General features: G+C 42.0%; 1 protein-coding gene across 1 annotated transcript in view; it reads left to right on the top strand.

Moving 5' to 3' along the window:
* The window catches only part of Vwa8 (von Willebrand factor A domain containing 8), a 342755-nt gene that overhangs the window by 63487 nt on the left and 257778 nt on the right, over positions 1-21490 (top strand). Inside the window, 6 exon segments of the mRNA XM_028878597.2 lie at positions 5161-5328; positions 10985-11149; positions 12560-12587; positions 12590-12608; positions 13163-13271; positions 15095-15199. Coding sequence (XP_028734430.1) covers positions 5161-5328; positions 10985-11149; positions 12560-12587; positions 12590-12608; positions 13163-13271; positions 15095-15199 — 594 coding nt within the window.

The following is a 21490-nucleotide window of genomic DNA, read 5'->3' as shown; positions in this document are numbered from 1 at the left end:
GGAGCTCACAGACACTGGATCAACAGCCAAGGAGCCCACATGGGACTGACCTAGGTGCGCTGCATATGTTTGACAGTTGTATAGGTTGGTCTACTTGTGGGACTCCTAGCCATGAGAGTGGGGCCTGTTCTTGATGCTTTGGCAGGCTTTTGGGAACCTATTCCTCATGCTGGGTTGCCTTACCAAGCCTTAATATGAGGGGAGGAGCTTAGTCCTACTTCAACTTGACATGCTGTGCTTTGTTGACACCTATAGGAAGTGCCCCTTTCTGAAGAGAAACAGAGGAGTGGATGGGAGTGGGGTGGGGATGGGAGGATGGGGGAGGGAATGAGAGGAGAGGAGGGAGGGGGAAGCTGTGGTCGGGATGTAAAGTAAATAAATGGATACATTTCATTAAAAAACAAGGTAGCTAAACGAGCCAGGAGAAGCAAGCCAGCACACAGCACTCCTCTGCGGTGTCTGCTCCAGTTCCTGCCTCCTGGTGCCTGCTTCAGGTACTGCCAGGGCTTCTGAGGTTGGACTGTAAACTGTGAGCCAAATAAACCCCCTTCCTCCCCAAGTTGAGTTTCATTCTAGTGTTTATCACAGCAACAGAAAGCAAAGTAGCTCAGTAATTCTCTTCATATCCTCATGCTTGGATTCAACTATGATGTGCAAGAGCCAACTTATTTCCACATAGAGCATAAAATTTATAAATAACTGATGTCAAATTGGAAAACAGTTGGAGAGATTGACTGTTTTTTACATTCTTAGTTGAGCTATGGACCTCATAGAGACTTCACAGAGGGCTCACTCCAAAACCAAGTAAAACCTCTCTAAGTTTTTTTTTTTTTTCAGTAATTAAGTACTGTCTTCTCTGTATTTATCCACAATTTCTTCCTCCTCATTTCAATACACCCACATTTTGAATCATTCAACAAATGGCTGCTACTACCCACACAGTGCCCAGCCGGGTTCCTGCAGCAGGATTTGTCCTTCTCTTCATGGCCAGCACTTCCCGAGACTGTTGCTCAGTTTTGGTTTGTCTGCTGTCTCCTCATGCTTGAAATGATGCAGTCTTGTTAAGACTATGTAGAAGTGATGACGTGTCCACCCTAGCACTGCGTCAGAAGCCCTCCTGTACGAAACTGGTGGAGCCCATTATTGGCAACATTGGTTTTGACCACATGGTTAGACTGGGCTCTTGCAGTTCTTCAGTGTTGTCGTGGAATATTACTTTAACTATGTAAAGGTGTGTTATGTTTGTTTATGCTGCAGGATATCACCTTAACTATGTAAAGGTGTGTTACTTTTGTTTATGCTGCATTTGTTTAACTATGTAAAGATGTGTTGCTGTTTTACCTTGCCTGCCTAAGGCACCCTATTGGTCTAATAAAAAGCAGAATGGCCAATAGCTAGACAGTTGAGGGATAGGCGGAGCTGGTGGGCAGAGAGAATAAATAGCAGAAATCTAGGTTCGAGAAGGAGAGAATGACAGAGAAAGAGAGGAAGACGCCAGACATGGAAGAAGTAAGAAAAGTAGGACATACAGAATGAAAGAAAGGTAAAAAGCCCCGAGACAAAACATAGATGAAGATAAACAGGTTATATTAAGTTATAAGAGCTAGTGGAACAAGCATAAGATAAGGCCGAGCATTCACAATTAATAATAAGTCTCTGTGTCATGATTTGGGGGCTGGTTGGTGGCTCAAAAGAAAGCCTGCTACACAGTATTGTTTGTTTCTGTTGTTCTTGTCACTTATGATGTCTTATGGGAAGATGTTTGAGTGTATACAGATACTAGTTTCTCCTAAAAATGCTACCATCTACTGTGATCCTTGCCTGCCACAATTGTGATGACTTCCAAATGACGATTTTTTCCTCTATTCTTTAGTAGTAGGGTCCTTTTTAAAAAAATTTATTGTTATTTTATGTGTATTGGTGTTTTGCTTGCATGTATGCCTTGTGAGAGTGTTTGACGCACTGGAACTGGAGTTACAGACAGTTACAGTTTTCATGTGGTTCTGGGAATTGAACCTGGGTCCTCTGGAAGAGCAGCCAATGCTCTTAACTGCTGAGCCATCTCTCCAGCCAGTAGTAGCAAGGTTCTTGGCCTGAGGTCCCTCCTGTGTGAGATTCGCTCTGGAGAAGAGGTGCAGCATGGGTGAGGTTTTCCCAGGATCACTAGGGTACTGTCTTTTTCATCCATCACTTCCTTAGTTTCCCATTGCAATACGTCCATTAGAGTAGATGAAATAATCTTGTCATGTTTGGCATCTGTTTCTGATCTCTGCATGCCTTCTCTGGATTTTGTGTGTAGTGGGTCAATGGTACCTGTGAGGTGAAGGAAGACAGAGCTGCATATTCCCTCCGTCTCGTGTTCTGAGATGTTGCTTTTCCTGCCTGTAGTTGGTAAACTATGAAGTTTTGATCTGTGTATTTCTGATTTTTCTCGAACATGCATTTTTATCTCTGAAGCTTTTAAAAGTCAAATAGTTTGTCTTATAATAAGAGTTGATAAAAACTTAATTTAAAAAGAGTTTTGCTACCTGTGGTGATTTTTTTTTTTATGAGCAATGAGTTTTTGAGAATGTGGGTTTCTTGTGAAAGATAGCTTAATTGAAATCTCACCTGAAACGTGTTTTTATAAGCAAGCATCCCATGCCCTTCTGTGCCAGGTTGTTGTTTTGAGTTTTGATAGCCCAGAAACTGTAGTTCTGGTTTTGTTCTGTACACAGGTATCAGAGGCAAGATCCTCATTACCCAGTTTCTCAGGGCCCAGAGGTCACCTTGATTCATTCAATAACAAGGAATAAATAAATACCATGAGATGATGGTCAGTGTCATGGAAGAAAATCAAAATAGTAGCAGTAATGATAGATTTGAACTGATCTTTTTCTTATAATGGGATAATTATCTTTAGTCTATCATTAGACCTGAATCTTATTTTCTTATAATAGTTCAGAGATACCTGAAGTAAATTAACTCTTCGTTATGTAGTACAAAATTCAACAATTTATTTAAAGGAAATCCTGATTAAGAAATTCCTGCTTTTTCTTTGATATTTGGAAAATAAATGCTGTAGTTCTCCCGAAATTTCTCTGGCTATTGGATAGGGGGATCGGGAGTGGTTAGCCCTTTTTTGAGTTAATCACTAAAGGGAAAATTAAGTTTAAGGTAAAAAGGTCATTGTAAGTAAAGATGGAGATTTTCTAGTCGAGCAGTTGTGTACGGGGGAATCACACAAGTTCATTGTCACTGAAGACTGCACGTGAAGCAAAGGGTGGCAGGAGATGTTGCACATGGCCGTATTTTAGTAGGCTGAGATAGTAAATTGAGCAGCCTTGACTCTTAGAGGAGAGATCCGGAGGATAAAGAGGGTCTGAACTAGGGGAGGAGTAGAAAGGGGTGAGTGGAGAAATATTTTGGCCTCGCTTATTTCCTTCCTTCCTCCCCTTCCCTTTCCCCTTCCCTTTCCTTCCTTCCTTCCTTCCTTCCTTCCTTCCTTCCTTTTTTTTTTTTTTTTTTTTTTTGCAACAAGGTAGATCCAAGCTGGCCTTCACTAGTCTTCCTCTTGCCTCAGTCTCCTGTGTCCTGGGATGTCAGGCCACTCACCATGCTGGATAAGTTCAAATTCAATTAAGGATATTAGATGATCAGAATATGGAGATAAATTGAACCTAGGAGATGAGATACTGTGAGACCCTGTCAAAAATGAATGGTATTGCCACCTTAAAGATGTGCTGGGTAGTTTTGTTGACACAGCAAAAACTTGATTACCCCATTTCTGAAGTCGTTTGGGAAGAGAGAACCTCCATTGCGGAATTGCTTCCATCAGAATGTCTGTGGACATCTTGTTGATTAATGATGTGGGAGAGCCCAGCCCCCGCCCACTGCAGGCAGTGCCAGGCGGAGGCAGGTGGTTTGGGTTTATAAAGGGACCTAAGCAAGCTATGGAGAGCAGATGGGTAAGCAGCAGCATTCTTGTGTGGTTTTTGCTTTGGGGTCTCGGCCTTGAGTATCTTCTTGAATTTCCGGAGTGATAGACTGTTACCTGGGAGTTGTAAGACAGACCTTTCTTTCTCAGTTGCCTTTGGTCATGGAGTCTGTTTATCACAGCATGAAAAGAAGACGAGAATAGAAATGAAGCAGATTTGGAGGAAATGGGACTTGCTCAGTGTGGTACAGGGGCATCTGGGGTGCTGTGGGGTCTGGTTGCAGACATCCATGCAGTGCATCCATGTGGATCTGAAGCTTGGGAGAGCTTGAGATCGGAAAGCCATTAGCATAGAAAAGGTATCTGGACTGTGTGATGGAGATTCCTTAGAAGTAATGCAAGCTGTGGGTTGCGACTTTAACTCTGGACCCACACGTAACAAAGACAGAGCAGAAGAGGTTATTGTTCTAAGAGACTCGTGTCATGAGGCCAAAGATGATTTTAAGGAGTGGCAATATATATAGTTAACAGCATTAGTTCTATGTTGCATGCAGAGAAACGTGAATTAGATTTTCCTTTCAAGCCAGTTTTCAAGGATTTTGATGTAAATGTTTGTGTTCAGGACCTGTCAGTCGAAGGAGAGGCTTCATCGTTTTCTGGTCCATTATCATTTACTCCCTATTTCCCTCCATTACGATTTTCTTAAGTCCGTGGAGATACAGTACTCATTAATTCAGTCAACCAAATGTGTAAAGTTGTCAGCATTGGACATCACACTGGAAACAGAGTTTGTTTAAATGACTCATTTGCAAACATCGGGGTCTTCAAACTTCCCTGCCTCGCGTTTTGGTCCTCACAAGACACTTAAGGAACAGAGAAGCCCAACTGCTACCTTTGTTTCTCTTCTCTAATTAAGGAAGCTGTTTTCTTGTTTAATTCCGTTACCCGTTCATAGATAACTGTTAGTTTTCTATTTCATTGGCTGTGTAATCTAAAATGTAATGTTGCAAAAAACCCTGGAGCTCATTTCTGACTCTTCATTTAACAGATGAATAAACAGGCACAAAGAGGTAAAATCATTTGCCCAAGATCAGACAGGCAGAGAAAATAAAATTAAGATAGAATCCACCTGTCCTGATTCTCAGTCTCTCTAACAGGGAACATGCTTCGTTCCAGTGCAAGTACCATCAGGCCGGGCCATGCCCTCTGTGTTCTCATTTTGCCTTTGTGTTTCTTGGAAATAGTGTGCTGTCCGCGCTGCCACGGAAGGCAGGACGCTGGTTTTGGAAGGCCTGGAGAAGGCAGAGAGAAACGTGCTTCCAGTGTTGAACAACTTGCTGGAGAACCGGGAGATGCAGCTTGAGGATGGCCGCTTCCTGATGTCTGCGGAGCGTTACGACAAGCTTCTCCAAGTAAGGAGAGCCCGCTGCTGGCCTCTGCTTCGGGAGGGGGAGCTGCCGAGTGCCGAGTGTCGTCTGGGAAACGTGCCTGTGGAATTAGGACGTGTTCAGGTGGCCCTTCTCCTTGGCAAACTGCCGAAGTAAATCACAAGTTTACGATTTTAAAAGGCTGGTCCATCTGCAAAGACCTCCCCGATTACTAGTGTTTTCCTTTTTCTTTGGCCAGCTTAATAGCCGTTCTTCTCTTCCACATTTTTCTCCTTTATTCCTTCCGTCTTTTGGTAATGACTTTTAGACAGTGCTGAGCACCTGAGATAAAAAGCTAAATAAAATCCACTTCTTAAACTCAGAAAATGCAATTCAGTAGGGGCTGACAGACATGACTGGGATGTTTAAAGACACTTTCGGGTTCTATTCCCAGCATACACGTGACAGCTTATAACTCCAACTTATGTCTCCAACTCCAGTCCCAGGAGATCAAATTCTCTCTTCTGGCCTCCAGGTGCATAGACACACAAGCAGGCAAAACACTCACGTATATAAAATAGAATTAAAAAATAAATAGATAAAAGATAATAAATGATGCTCCCAGCCACCAGCATTTTCTGCTTGCCACCAGAATTGACTGTCTGCTTCTGTCCTCAACGTGATAGTCCGTGATTGCTGTAAAACATGGGTCACATATCTGTGATCCCAGCGTTTTAGAGGTCCAGGCAGAAGGCTCAGAAGCTCAAGGTTATCCTTTAGTACCTAGAGGCCAGCTGGGCTACATACGACCTTGTCTCAAAAAACAAAACCAAACAACACCATGCCCCCTGCCCCCAACTCAACCACAACAAAAGAAACAAACCTGGATCAGTCCTGTGCTCTGACCCCGTGGCTTCCGTTTCCCTCAGAGTAAAGCTGGAGTCCTTCCAGTGCAATGGGGTACCCACATAATCAGGCCCTACCCCCCTACTCGGGTCTGTCTGCCCTCTCTCTTACTGTCCTCCAGCAGTGAGGCACTCTTGGGTTACACCTGCTCAGAAGGTTTCGCCACCATCTAGACTTTGCGCGAATGTTTCTTGTTCCTGAAGTGGTTTTTCCCAAGTATTTGCTTGGCTCACTCCTACAACCCATTCAAGTCTTGCGTAAACACGGCATTATCAGTGAAGCTCACCTTGGTGCTGTTACTTACGTTGCATTCTGTCCCTACCCTCCTGACGCTTCCGTTTTCCCCGAGATGTAAGTCTACATGGCTTACTTAGTTTTTGTTTTATTGTCTACTGTGTCTACTAGAGTACAGATTTTAAAAGGGAGTTTTAAAATGTGGTAAGTGCCCATTAACTATTTGTCGAATGAATAATAAATGTGGTAAATGATATGACACAAATATACGCAAAGAGGGCAACACTATAGAGAGTTGTGAACCATTACATGTGTGCTTGGAATCGAACCGGGGCCCCCTGGAGAAGCGTGCCCCCCTCACCCCGCTCTGAACTACTCAGCCAAAGAGGGCTCACAGGCTTTCGCAGTGAGACAAGAACTGATGTGAAGCTTCATCCCTGGTCACCGAGCCTGAGCTGCACTCCACTGGCTCTCTCAGCAGCTGGTACAGCCTCTGCAGGCAGTTCCTCTGCATCGACACTCTGAGACTGGAAGTCTTTCTCACATTTTTATTGATCAAGAGCTGCAGCATAAACTGCTTATTGTGTGTGTGCATGCATTCATGTGTGAATGCAGGCATTTGCATGCTATGGTGCATGTATGGAGGTCAGAGGTCAACCTTGAATATTGGTCCTCGCCTTCCATGTTGTCTGGGAAAGGTTCTTTACAAAGAACAGCTTCATATGTTAGACTCGTGTCCTCAGTAGCTTCCAGGGACTCTTCTGTCTTCACCTCCCATCTCCCCGAAGGAGCGCTGGGGTTACAGATGCTTATGCTTTGTGTCTGTTTTTTTACTGGGTTCTGGAGATTCAAGCTCAGATCCTCACACACTGCAAGTGCTTTTGCCCACGGAGCCATCTCTCCAGCCCTGTCTTATACTTCTTGCTCTTGCCCTGAAACTGCTAACGTAGGCCTGGAACACACTGGGTACTAGATTATAGATGCTGATGCGGGAGGGTCTGAACTGATGCGCTGTCTAATTCCTGTGCTCGGTCGGAGTCTTTCTCTGTAACCCGCCTCGCAGCGATTTGGCAGTCTGTTCTTTATTGTCTGTGGAAGTTCCTAGATGGTGTTGTCCTTGCTCAATAGTCGTTTTCCTCTGGATATGCCTAAAGATGATCTATTGTAATATAATTAGAAGATAATTGTGGATTTAATCAACAATAAGAAAAAGTTAAATTTGTACCTTCATGTTATTATAGTTTTGTGAAATAAAGTCAAACTTTATAGTTTGTCTTTAAGAAGAGGTGGATATCATGTAGAATACTTTCCTTTCAGCCTCCTTCTAATTATAAAATAACTATATGCAACTAGAGGTTTTATTAGTTACTTACTAGTTTCAGTAAAGGATTTAGAAAAACTATTACTAAAGCAGGGGATTTGTTTAAAGCATATGTATTACTTCATAACAAAAACTTGGTACATTCTTTATCCTTAGAGTAGAATTCTGTACAACGTCATTGACTATATTATTGCTTTGGATAGGGGCCTGTGACGTGAGAAGTACAAGGGCCTTAGCACATGAGGCGTGCTTATCATCAACAGAGAAGGGTCTGATCTACACTGTTTCCCCCAAGTAGTTGTTAACATAAACTTTTCATTGATAAGTCTTTCTGAATTCTCAGTCTCTCTCTCATGAATACAGACATGTATAGGACTGTATGCCTCCTAACACTTGCATCTCCAGGCACTCTCTATGGTAAAGGATTACAGTTGCCATACTGAAGTCTCACTTCCTTTTTGCTATTTTCAATTACTAAATTTTAATATCTTAGGACACTTGTAGCTGGAGAGGTGGCTCAGTGGATAAGAGATCTCTGCACGTGAAGAGCTGAGTTCAAATTCCCAGCACCCACATAAAAAAGGCACTGAGGTGGTGGGGAGCAGAGATAGACAGATCCAAGAACTCACTGGCCAGCTGGCCCAGCCCTCAAAATCACTGAGATATCCTGTCGAAGAGCAACAATGTGAAAAGTGATAGAGGAAGGTACCTAGTGTTCTCTTCTGACCTCTCCTGCATGCACCTGTGTGCATGTGATATCAAACTGGGGGGGTGTGGGGTGTGTCTCCACTTGTGCCTCCAGTCAGGTCTGGAACCCATCCTCAATAAACCATTCAAAAGAACCAAACTAAAAGTGGATGCAGAAAAAGAAGGTTTATTCACATGACGCCATTGGCAAGAGGGACAAAGAGACCCAGCAAACCCCTTAAACTCTTCATCTCTAGGGTCCTGAGGTGAGATCTAAGTTTAAATAGAGGGCCAAGCCAGTGGTTCTCAACCTGTGGGTCACAACCCTTTGGGGGCTTGGACGACTCTTTCATGGATGTCACCTATGACCATCAGAAAACACGTATGTTTATATTATGTTTCATAGCAGTAGCAAAATTACAGTTCTGAAGTAGCAATGAAAACAATTTTATGGTTGGGTCACCACAGCATGAGGAACTGTGTTAAGGGGTCACAGCATTGGGAAGGTTGAGAACCTCTGTTCTAAGCAGTCCTGGTCAAGGTGTGGGCCCGTCTCTCCTTGCTCATCATTGTCTGGGCTTCAGTCACATCCTGAAGGTGGTCTGACAAGGTGTTAGAACCATGTGAAATCTCTTCCACAGAGACAGTGTCCTCCTCTGGCTGGGGTTCCTTCTCCCAGCATGAGATCCCTGGTGAAATTCTTATTTCTTTGGTGGTCCATTGTTTCCGTAATCTGATAGTCAGATTGAAAGATACAGTATCTTATTAAGAGTATCTTAATTTCTGTCCAACAGGTTATATATGTACTATCAAACTCACATTGTATGTACCACCCACTCCCCCATCATCTCTCTCTGTTATTCTCTCTCTCTCTCTCTCTCTCTCTCTCTCTCTCTCTCTCTCTCTCTCTCTCTCTCTAGCTCTCTAGCTCTCTTTACCTCTGTCTATCACTCACTCTTATTGGTTTCATTTAGATGATGCTAGTAAAGTTTTTTTTATTATGGAAATTACTAGTTTGTATAAACTTCATATTCTGATTATCTGTGTTTTGCCGCTCTCAGGCAAGTCTGCATCCAAACATTTGTTTTCTAATATATGTGACATAGAGTCTTGGGGTTACTGTTTTAATGTATGATTTGTGATTTCAATTATGATTAAAATAAGTTTATTTTAAAGATTGATTCATGCTGTCAGTCAACAGACGTTTTCCTGTTGTGTACTGGAGGGAGGAGTCCTCCAGAGCCTGGATTTAGCATGAAACAGTCTTTTTAGGAGTAAAGGCACACTATAGGACAATAGAAGCTTGTAAATCATACAGTTAAGTGATACCAAGGAGTCTCTAATGCAGGGATCAGAAAAGGACTCTTTACCAAGTGGTTCTGTTGAGCTTCGAACATTGTGCTTATCCTATGCAAATGGAAGTCTGTTCCACAGCAGATGCATCCGCATCGGTGATGCATGCTGTCTTTACAGAACTGCAGTTGTCGGAGGGTTGAAGCCATGGGCTCGTAGAAGATGGGAGTTTCTGAGACTGGGAGAGTGAGACACAAGGACAGAAGGTGTTGACTACCCTGTGAAACATTTCTGCACTATCATATTGCTGTGGAAGATCTACTCCGAGCTGTGGGCTTTCCCCTTAAAATGTATATATATGCACATTTATATAGACTTTGTAAAATGCCGGGAATCTATGTGTGACTGTTAGGAGCCATTGATCAAGTTAGACAGGGGAGAAAGGCATGGTGTCTGCCATGGACATCCACATCTATTCTCATATTTAGTTTTTATGGCACTCAGTCATGTAGATTATATTATTTCCACATTATAGATAAGAGAATTGAGGCTCCAAGGGTGAAGTCACAAATTTCTTTGGTAGTTTATCTAGAGTTTGTATCTAGTGGCTGAGTCAGGATCTGATAGCCTGTTGCTATTCTCTTAGGTCTGTCTTACACTGGAACATATTAGATTGGGCATATTAGATAACTCCTTTGACCTCTACTTCGTTCATTCATAGAATATTGTCTTCTGTATTGTGACTAATTACATGAGAAATCTGTGCAATAGTAGATGTGAAATTCTGGAAGGCTAAATGAGAAAAGTAATCTTTTAAAAGCTGGTATTACTAGTCATATGCCTTAATAGAAATAAACCTATAAGTGTAATTGTCTAAGGTCTATGGGGAACCTCTACTCTGATGGTAGTCTGTTCTTCTAGGTCTAACTGTTTGCTCTCTGCCCTCTGACCCCCTTCTTCCATGTTAGGGACTGGAGCTTAGCAGTCTGTCTCAGGATCATTTATTGTGGGCATGTGGGCTACATTTCCTTCCCTATGAAAGTCTCCAGGCTGGGAGCTTTCCCTGGCATCTGGATCCTGATTTACTTTGCTGCGTTCCTTAACAGCTTGGTTTTGAGAGTGTTCTTAAATGCCCCGCTCTCGGCAGTCAGGGTGTGGTTCCTTGTCTTGGCTGCTTTTACATTTGGACTTTGTGTTGGCTGCTGTTGTAGCTGGGATCCATGTCACTATGCTCTAGTGTTCTGTCTCTTGCTTTCTTAGGATCACACGAAAGAGGAGTTGGATGCTTGGAAGATTGTCCGGGTTAGTGAACATTTCCGAGTGATTGCCTTGGGCTTGCCAGTGCCCAGGTACTCTGGGAACCCCTTAGACCCCCCTCTCCGTTCTCGATTTCAAGCCAGAGATATTTATTTTCTACCCTTCAGGGTAAGTATTTCAAGGACATAGTGCTTAGAATGGTTTTTATCTGTAACAAAGAATTAAATTCTATATCAATATTAGCATATTTTTATTTTTGTTTTTTATTTTGTGTGTATGAATTTCTTTCCTGCATGTATGTCTGTGTACCACTCATGTGCTTGTTACCTGTGGAGACCAGAAGAGGGCATCTGGTCCCTTGGAACTGGAGTTATAGACAGTTGTGAGCCATCATCATGGTGCTGGGAGTTGAACTTGAGTCCTCTGGAAGAGCAGCCAGTGCTCCTGACTGCTAATCTTGCTCCAGCCCCTGACTCTTTTTCCTATTGAAAATGTGTTTACATATACTATATTCTGATCATGGCTTCCCTCCTTCATCTCCTCCCAGAGCCTCCCCTCCCTTCTAACTCTACACCTTCTTTCTTTCTCTTTAGAAAACAATCAGGCAAAGAAAAAGGAAAAGAAAAAACATAAAACATACATATAAAAACCCATGGCCTATAAAAATACAAAATTAGAAACCATGATATACAAGCAAAGACCAGTAAGGTTAAAACAAAGTCCAAACAAAGCAGTGTGAGACAAACAGCCTGCAAACATACATTGAGTTTGTTCTGTGCTGTCCATCTATTGCTGGGCACAGGGAATTGGTTTTGGGTTGGCATCTACTGCTGGGTGCGGGGCCTGTCTCTAAGTGTGGTTTTTGTACCCAGTGAGGCTCCAGGGGAGAAACTGAAATTTCCTGTTTGTGAGCAGTTGTCAACTGGAGACAGTTTCAGAGAGAGGAGGCCGCATCCACATCTCCTCTCAGTTCTCGGACCCACCCCATCTGGCTCAGTCCTGTACAGTCCCTGTTCATGCTGCCTCAGTCTCTGGGTGTTCATGTACATCGACCACATTGAGTTAGAGGGCTTTGCTTCCTTGGTATCCTCCATCCCCTCTGGCTGTTACAGTCTTTCCCTCTCCTCTTCCACATAGCTCCCTGAGCCCTGAGTGGTGGGTTTGATGGAGACACCCCATTTAGGACTGAGTGCTACAAAGTGTTCGTTACCTGTACACTCTCTAGTTGTGGGTTTCTGTATTAGTTTCCAACTACTGCAGGAGGAAGATTCTCTGATGATGGCTGGGCATGGGTGTAACAGAATGTTGCTAGAGGTCGTTTTCTTATTTTTTAAGTATATGAAATTATATAAAAAAACAGAAGTCAGATTTCCCTGTGGTATTCACAGTGTTCATTGTGAGCCCCCTGATTATTTTAAAGACTGCCTTTGCTTTTATTAAATGGAGTGTATCATGAAATGATTGCTGCTATAAATTACAGTGTCTACTTAATTAAAAGTTTGGTTTATATTTATAAAATATTTGTGTTTCATCCATTATATTCATTATTAATTAGTTGATTATGCTTCTATTATTTAGGACCAACTAAAACTATTATATTCAGTTGGGCCAATGTTTCTGCTGAGAAGTAAGTATACTTTATAAATATTGGTTGCTTAAACATTTAATTTGTTTAAAAATTAAACTTGTTATTGTTAAACTAAAAAAAATTGTTTAGCAGTTTTTGTTGAGTCTTGATGGAGGCTTCACAAAGGCATGGACACTGACATGAGTCCAAAAGTCTGAGTCGACCTTTACAGACAGACAGCGATTGAAGTAAGGGTTCTGGGGACCGAAACAAACCAAGCATGAGCCTTAAGAGCTGGGGCTTTGTTCCCAGGGAGTAGAACACTTTTAGCACCCCGCCCTTAGCTTTGGTGTGAGCTTCAGAAAGGTGGTGATGAAGCTCACGTGGTCGATTGGACCAGGTTGTGGAAATCTTGCATAGTGTGATAGATTAGAGAAAGCGTCTAGATAGCTAATCGGCTTCTGAATTTTTAATGGATTATATATGAACAGTTGTTCTTTAAGAATTAATAGTATATTTTTAGATAAATGTAACCAGCCCAACTATTTTACACTTACCATACATTTTATATGTTAAAATTATTCACATAAAATTTAAAACCTGTTTCCTTCTAGGATTTCTCAGCTTTTGTCCTTCGCTACAACTCTCTGCTCCCAAGAATCCTCTACACTTGGACTTCCAGACTTCCCTTTAGATAGTTTACCAGCGGCAGTTCAAATCCTGGTAAGTATAAAATGAAGTAGTGGTGGATACGCATACTCAGACGTAGGAAAGATGAACAGAAAGTTCATCATTCGGGATTGGACGCTTGAATTTTCTTGGCTTTCTTTTCTATAGAAGGCCAGAGATTGGTGTGTATACTGGAACAAACTGTACAGAGAGCTGTGGCATGCTCAGGCTCTGGAGAGCTTGCAGTTTTGAAGAAGGGAGAGGTAAAAATGCAGCCTCCTCTATGGAGGTTCCATAGAGGAACGGTAACTGATCAAATAAGAGGTATACTGTAGGGAAGGAGATGCTGAGCTGACCCAACCTGAGGCAAGGGAGCTGAGCTTTCTCACCCAGCAGTCACCCAGCAGTCATTGGTTAGTGGTTATCCAGAAGGACACCGGTTCCTAGGTGCTGGCAGGTTTCCCAATTTGTGAAAACAGATGGCTTCAGGAGCCTGAAGGCAGCCTGTGTCAGCAAGACTTTTAAGAACTGTGGGAAGGGAAGGAAGCTGAGCCACACATGGCACATGAGCAGATCTGAATACATTCACAGTTACTTTCCCAAAGCATGTGGCGTCCTGTCTAGAGTGATGGGAAAGCCTCAGGGCAGAGGGCACATACAAAATGTTCAGCCACTGATGGGCCTGGCATGTTTGCAGAATGAGAACAAGTTGCATCGTTAGAACTAAGAGTTTGTGGTAGAGACAGAGGTTAGAACCCTACCATGAATTAGTTTGTTGAGTACTCCTGCCTGGATTTTATGGTGAGGGAGGAATGGCCTGCCAGAGGTTCTGAAGTAGGTGGAGTGTGAAGTGATCATGTTTATGTTAGATGAAGATACCTTTGCTAGCAGCTAGGAGAATAGGGAGATCCTGGCTGCTTGGCAGTGAATTCACAACACTGAGCAGACCCTGCCTAGGCAGGCGTCGTGTGTAAAGGTGTCTTGCTTTCCCCCAGAGTTGGCACTTAGTCAGACAGCTAGCTTTCCTACACATTGTTCACATTGTTGTCTACATCCTGAACACTTCTTTGTTCCAAATTCGATATCTCTCTTTTAATTTTTCCTCAGTAATTTTTACATTAAAAATTCTCTACTCTGAATCACTTTTAAAATAGCAAGCAAACACCCATAATCTCTGCGTGAGAAGTCCCTGTTGTTAGCATGTTGCCCCTGCTTGCACATATACCCTTCAATTTTTTGAGCTACTTGAAGGTAAATGCAATATTCTTAAGGTACGACTGCCAAGAATTGGAGCCCCCTGTACGTCCAGAACGCTCTTACCACAGTCCATATATATCATGTTGACAATAATTCAGTAAAATCATCTAATAAACAGTCCATATGGAGATCTTCTGTGTGCTCTTGGCAGTAACTCTTTGAATGATGTGAAGAGACTTGAGAGTGCAATATGATTTGGATGAAGAATTTGAGGCTAATGAACACTTTTTAACTTTGTAGTTATAATTGTGAGACTTGATGGCTATAGATAAGATCAACTCAGATTAGGAATAAAGACTGGAAATGCAGTGCTTTGGGTGATTAGAATGGGGAAACTGAGTCCGTGTACTGTAGGGTCATATGATAGATAACTGAAGGCTTTGGTCTAGAGCTCGAGAAAGAGGCAAGAACTAGATAAAGATGCACGGGGACCAGCAATATAGATGAAAGGTTGGAGTGTGTGGCATTGCTCAGGGATATGGTATAGGGCAGAGAAATTGCTTCCTTTGTACATTACTGGAATATATTTGTTATGCTTTTGGAAAAGTAAATGTGTATTTCAGATACATTTTCCGTGAGTGAGATGTTGCTGACCTCTATACATGTCTGCTCCTAAATAGGATTCCTTTCCGATGATGCCAATTGAACAAGCAGTCCAGTGGCTGTATCCATATACTATTTTACTAGGACCTGAAGGGAAGATGGCTGTGGAAGGTGTTTTAAAAGTGAGTATCTGTTTCTCCTTCCTTGCCATCCTCCTCATTTCACTTTCCTTCCCATCCGCCCATTTCTCCTGTCCCCTCTCTCTACTTTTCTTTCCCATCTTGCTTTCTTCCTTTGTCTTCCCTTCTTTCCTCTTCCAAGACAGGAAGCACTAGATGCCAGGGACAAGAGAGCAGTGGAGGGAAGCAAGCGTTCAGGTGTGGGTGTGGCTGGGGATTTGTTACATGGTGCGAACCATCAAATGCAATTGAACAAAAGAGTGAATGGATTGATGGTAACGGGAATCACTGGTCTCACTGTTGGAGAAGGATTATGAACATAGAAAGGGGAAGACATGAAAGAACCCCGAGGCACTAGATTGGAAATGGAGATATGATTATGAATCATGTTTTTTTTCATTGTATATATATCAGTGCTACCTTTTCCTGAGAAGACATGGGTCTTCTTGCCTTAGAGCACAAACAGCAGACTCAAAAAATGATTCCACCAAGGTCTAGTTGGGTGCACCACAGAGTTTAATTGAAGTTACATGCTGGAGTCCAGAGAAGTTACAGTTGGCTACACTGTTTTCTCAGACGTGGGTCCTGTGGGTCTAGTGCAGGGTCTTGTGAGCACCTTGCATGCGCCTAGTGAGAGATGCTTATATACTGCTTTGTGGGCCTGCTGTCCCTTCCTTGAGGGAATGTCAGCAGGCCTTCTTGTGAATGTCTTGGGAAAGTCTCGTGTAGGTGAACACAGCTGCTCTGATTTCAGTATGCCAGTGGCTGTGTCAAGGCTGCATAGCATTACACAATGTGTGAAAAGTAGCTATGGTAACAAAAAAGTGTGTGTGTGTGTGTGTGTGTGTGTGTGTGTGTGTGTGTGTGTACACATTTTCCACGTCTGTGGTCTGACAGAGCCTAGAAACCATGAGCACACCAAGTGCCTGGATGTCTAAATTGTACGTTCACTGAAAGGATCCAGTTCTCAAGAGATAGTGCTGAACTGAAGATCTGGTCGAGAAACGGATGAGGTCATGGAGATTTTCAACAAATGATGTTAGCATATCAAAACCACAGAGGAGCTTGCTGGTTTGAGCATTAAAAATAAACAGTAACTGATGATAATCCACTGTGTAAAATAGGCATCCATAAGTCCATACTGACTAAAAAATTTTAAAATATGGAGGATAAGCAACTCCTTGTTGCTGTAGAATGTTTACCAACAAATATGGAAGAAATTATATATGTTGAAAAATCACTATTAGCCACCATCAGATTGATGGCTGACTGAGGAAGGTATAAAGTTGGGATGTGTGTGCATACTTCCATAACTGGATGTCATCTCAGAACATCTTGCAAAATACTTAGTTGACGACAAACTAGGAAAGTGATATTTTTATAATCACCACCTACATGACCAGGCAGAACAAACTGACATTTGCTTTGTGTGCCTCTCAAGTGTTGTACTTGGAAGAGATCCTCACTCGTCAGGAATCCTGCTGAAAGTTGAGGATTTGAGTTGGACTGTGAAGAAATACAGTATAGTCCTGGGTCCAGGGACACTTGACAGAAGAAAGGCCTGTGTTTTTAAAACTCTTCAGGCCATAAAAGACAACTGAAAGACTGTCCTGAGTTGAAGGATCCTGGAAAGTAACAGTAGCTAAATGTGGCCTTTCTTCCTGCATAGATCTTTGGTCACATAGGAACAAGTGAATTGTTGTTCATAACTTACATGCTTATGAACTGGATAGCGTGTTTGTATAAATTTGTTTTCTAATTTAGCAACTTAGGTGGTGATTCAATTGCTAGGGTTCTTGCTTTCAGGGAATAGTGAACTGTGATGTTTAAAAATAGGGACCGTCATATCTTCAGCTTGCTATTAAATTGTTAAGGAAAAAAAAGAGTTGATGTGTGTGTGCATATGTATGGAGTAGTAGGGAGGTAACAAGAAATCTGGGTGAAGGTGAAATAGTTTTTGTACAATTGTGTCCTACAGGTTTCCTATAAGTTTGAAATTACTTCACAATTAAGTAAATACCTAACATTTGAAAATTAAAATCTAAGGAAAATATGTAATGTAATAAGAAGGTAAAATTTACAACTTAAATTCATAGCTTGGAAAGTATTTATATAATTACAGTAAGTTTATGCAATTTTGAAATGGTTTTAATATCTTCTGTTTTTTTATATACTTCTTTGGTATAGTGTTATCTAAACTATGTTTTCATTTTGTCATAAGTCACTAAAAATATTTGGGACATAGTTTTCTTTTAATATGTATAGCATAGTTTTCTCATTGTATGGTTAACAATGATGAGTTTTAAAAGGCCAGACCTTCCCTGTGATGTTTTGTTAGTGCGTATTTACCTGCTGATCCCCAGTGGAAACTTACTGGCTTCCTAATCAGCTCCCTCTTAGGAAGGACGGCTTTTGCTTCTCTTACACAGTCTGGCTAAAGATGCAGATTTCTCTCTAGTAGTGAAAGTGTGACTGCTGTGGGGGACTCCATTTTCGAGAGGCCAGGTTTGCCAGCATTAAGCATTCATCAGGAATAGTATTTGTTTCTCCCTTGCTCTCTAGTCTACGTGTTCTATAGTAGTGTGGGGGGGAGCAGGGAGGAGCACTCTAAGGCATCTAGCAATTGTGAGAACTCCCAGGTGTGTAGTCTTAGTTGGTTCAGTGAGAGTGTGTGTGAGATTAGCTATCCAGCGAACCCAAAGAAGTAACATTTTCACTTACCACATCAGTATAATATTAAGGGTAAAAATTCAGTTTTTTCTTATAGGTTATGAGAAATGTATATGGATAGAATATGCTATGGATAGAATTTTTATGTTTTAATCTGAAATTTTTGAGCACTTCATACATGAGTATTGTATTTACATCGTTTCTATTTCTCTGTCCCCCTCCTAACTCCTTCCTTGTCCCCTCAACTTCTCTGTCATGACGTCTGCTATTGTAGGAGGCTAGCTCCAACCTGTCCAAGGGCTCTTGGGGGCAGGATTGGGGAATGAGGAAGCATTAGATAGAAATATAGACGAAGACGATGAGAAAGACAGATACAGGATAGCTTTGGGAGGGCCCTGGGTCAATACCCAGCTGCCCCAACTTTATTCATAATGGACCTTTTATACATCAGCAAGGGGAGTGGCAAATGACCTTCCTCTTCCAAGGTCAAGGTATAAAGTACCAACAAGTGTAGACCCTTCAAAATACCTGGTACCCACGCCTTTGGCCAAATCATCCCATTATGCAGCCCTGCTGGGCAAAGCAAGCTCAGACTGTCTAACCTTGAGTAAGGCCTTACTAAGGAGCTTCTGTGGGCCCCACATTCTGTAAGTATTATTGTTAGATATTGTACTGAGTCCTTTTAGTGTTTCTTGTATATATATGTGTTTACATCTGACCAGGTATTTGATATCTATTGGGGCTCAGTTTCTAGAGAAAGTTGTTTCTTCCTAACTTAGCAGCCATTGATTGCCTATACCTCTTTATCTGGGCATGGCCTTGTGAAATTTCCTCCATCCACAATGACATGTCAACTGGTATTGTCATCATGCAGGTCTTGTTTGGAGGACCAGTTTTGTTGAAGTTACGTGATTGCAGCAACCAGGTCGTGTCTTAGAAGACACTGTAGCAACAAGCATCCTGGTCCTCTGGTTCTTGGTCTTTCCTTGCCCTCTTCCATGATGATCTCTGAGCCCTTGATGGAGGGTTATCTCGTAGATGTACTGGCTGGGGCTGGGGAGGCACCCCATAGTCACTTATTCTCTACATTTTGGCTGGTCTTGGGTCTCTGTAAGTCTGTATCTGCTGAAAAAAGGTATTTGATGAAGGTTGAGAACTACACTTATCTGTGGTTGTAAGTATTTATAATAGAGTTGTAAGCCACACTGGTTTAGGAAAATGGCAGTAGTAGGTTGTTCTAGTGTTCTCTCTCCAGGCATGGGTAATTGATGAAGAGGCTTTTACTGAGTGGGGTCCAAGTCCAACTAGACAGCTCTTGGTTATCCCCAGGATAGAGTGCCACTATTGTACCATTGGGATATCTTGCTGGGACAGTCTTCTTGTGCTTATAGGCTTTATGGCTGGATAGAATTTGATTTTCTCCCCCGGTAGCTAGGCTAGCACCTTCAGATAATATCTATGAGAGGTAGTCCTCGAAGAGGCTTCCAGGTGAATTCTAGCTCAATTTCTCTGAGTCTTGTGTTTTAAGTATGTGGTTCTTCAGTAATAGTCTTTTGAGTTCTGGAAGGCAACCAAAGACAATGGCAAAGGTCTACATATATTGTTTTGGAAACCAATCGGACCTCCCTGACTAACAACTGAAAAGGAGGTTTTCTGTTTGGAAGTTTTTGTTAGTCTTTGGCTGTTGGGGAGCGTTATAACCCTATGTGGCCTAATTCTACTGTTGGAGCCCATCTGGGTTTCCTGGTGGCTTTGTCCAGCAGGTCTGCATAAAGAGGATGATTGGACCACGGGCCTGAGTGCAGTTGTTTGGAAGGGTCTACACTTGGCTGTCTAGCAAGGGGGAGGTCTTTGCTCCTCCTCTGGGCATTGTCATAAAAAGCCCTTTGGAATAAAGTTCTGGGCTGGTGGATTAGGATCCAGGCCCTTCCAAGGCTATCTTGTGTTTCTCTCTTTCCTCTCATGGTCTAGGTATCTTTCTCTAGCAAATATTTCTCATTTCTCCCTACTCAAGAGTACCCTGGGTCATAAAAGTGGCAGCTGGTCTGTCTGCCACATCCCACTTAAACCTCTCTCTCTCTCATACGTATGTATTATGTACATGCTTTTAAGTAAGCTTATAGAAAGTTTCCCTATGGCTTCTCCAAACATCCTTGGTGATGTTTCTGCCCTCCCCCACATTGCCCTCCCTCCTTGTGTTTCTCTCCCTTACCCTTTTATAGCACTTGAACGTGTCCTGCTCTCCCGCTTGATGGACTGAATGATAATGCCTCCCAGGTTCATATGCTTGAACACTTGGTCCCTAGGCAGTAGAACTGTTTGGGAAGGATTAGAAAGTATAGCCTTGTTGGAAGAGGGGTTTCGATGGGAAGGAGCTGGGCTTAGGGTTTCAGAAGCCATTCCCCGTCAGCTCTCTGCCTCCTGCTTCTGGATCCAGATGTGATCTCTTAGCTGCTGCTTCAGCTGCTGGCTGCCATGCCTTTGCTCTTAGCATAAACTCTTAACCCTTTGGAACTGCAAGCTCCAAGTAAACCTTTCCAGTGCCTTGGCCGTGATGTTTTATCACAGCAATAGAAAACTAAGACCCCCTGTCTCTAGAGTTCTTCTCCCCCTTAATGGTCCCTTTCCACTTCCCTGGTTTGTGTGTCTACTTTAATTTCTGTACTCCATTCTGAAAATTCAGAGCTAGAATCCACAAGTATGAGAACATGCAATGTGTCTTTCTGCATCTTAGTCACCTCAGAATATTTTCTAGTTGAGACCAGGTCTCACTGTGTAGCCCTGACTGCTCTAGGACTTTATGTAGACCAGGCTAGCATCAAGCTCACAGAGATCTGCTTGTCTCCATCTTGCAAGTGCTGAGATTGAAGTCATGTACCACCACGCACAGCTATAGAAAGAAGTTTTTTTAAAATGTAAAGGAACAGCAAGAAAAAAAGAAAAGAAAAAAGAAAAAAAAAAGAGAAGAGATAACAAGTGAAAGTAGCACGCTAATAAGTAGAGCAAGCAGAACTATGAATAGAAGCTGTTAATACCAGAAAAAAAAAAAAAAAAAAAAAAAAAAAAAAAAAAAAAAAAAAAATAAAAAATTCAATGACACAACAGAGATAGAAAAATAAAAAAAAAAAACGCAAAGACAAAAGAAAAGATGGTGACTCAGGAGAAGGCAAAAGAAGCTGTGGATAGTAGGATGGAATAAGTTTAGAAGCAGAGGTGTAGAGGGCACAGTCAGAAGTCAGAGAACTAGAGAATGTTTAGCATTTGAACAGCGCGAAACGACTGACGAGTCATTCTCATTTTTCTTTTTTTTTTTTTTTCTTTTTTTTGCTTTTTTTTTTTTTTTTTTTTTTTTTTTTTTTTTTTTTTTTTTTTTTTCTTCCTTTTATATCCATGCAAGTTTCTGTGCAGATATTCTACAACAATTACATATTTCTAAAAACAAAATCTTTACATAAGAGATCACATTAAGATCACAAGATACATTTTCTTTAAGTCCAAGTAATTCAACTTTTTTTTTTCACCTCAGAGCAACGACTCTTGTATAATTGATTAACAAAGTTTTAAGCCGTTTCTTGTGTACTGGCGGGCAGCTGTCTGTGGTTTTGGTGTAACAGATTTCTACTC

Source organism: Peromyscus leucopus, chromosome 9 (assembly GCF_004664715.2).
Source record: "Peromyscus leucopus breed LL Stock chromosome 9, UCI_PerLeu_2.1, whole genome shotgun sequence".
Classification (NCBI taxonomy): domain Eukaryota; kingdom Metazoa; phylum Chordata; class Mammalia; order Rodentia; family Cricetidae; genus Peromyscus; species Peromyscus leucopus.
The sequence above is the reverse complement of the archived record's forward strand: the minus strand, read 5'-3'. Positions and strand labels throughout refer to the sequence as shown.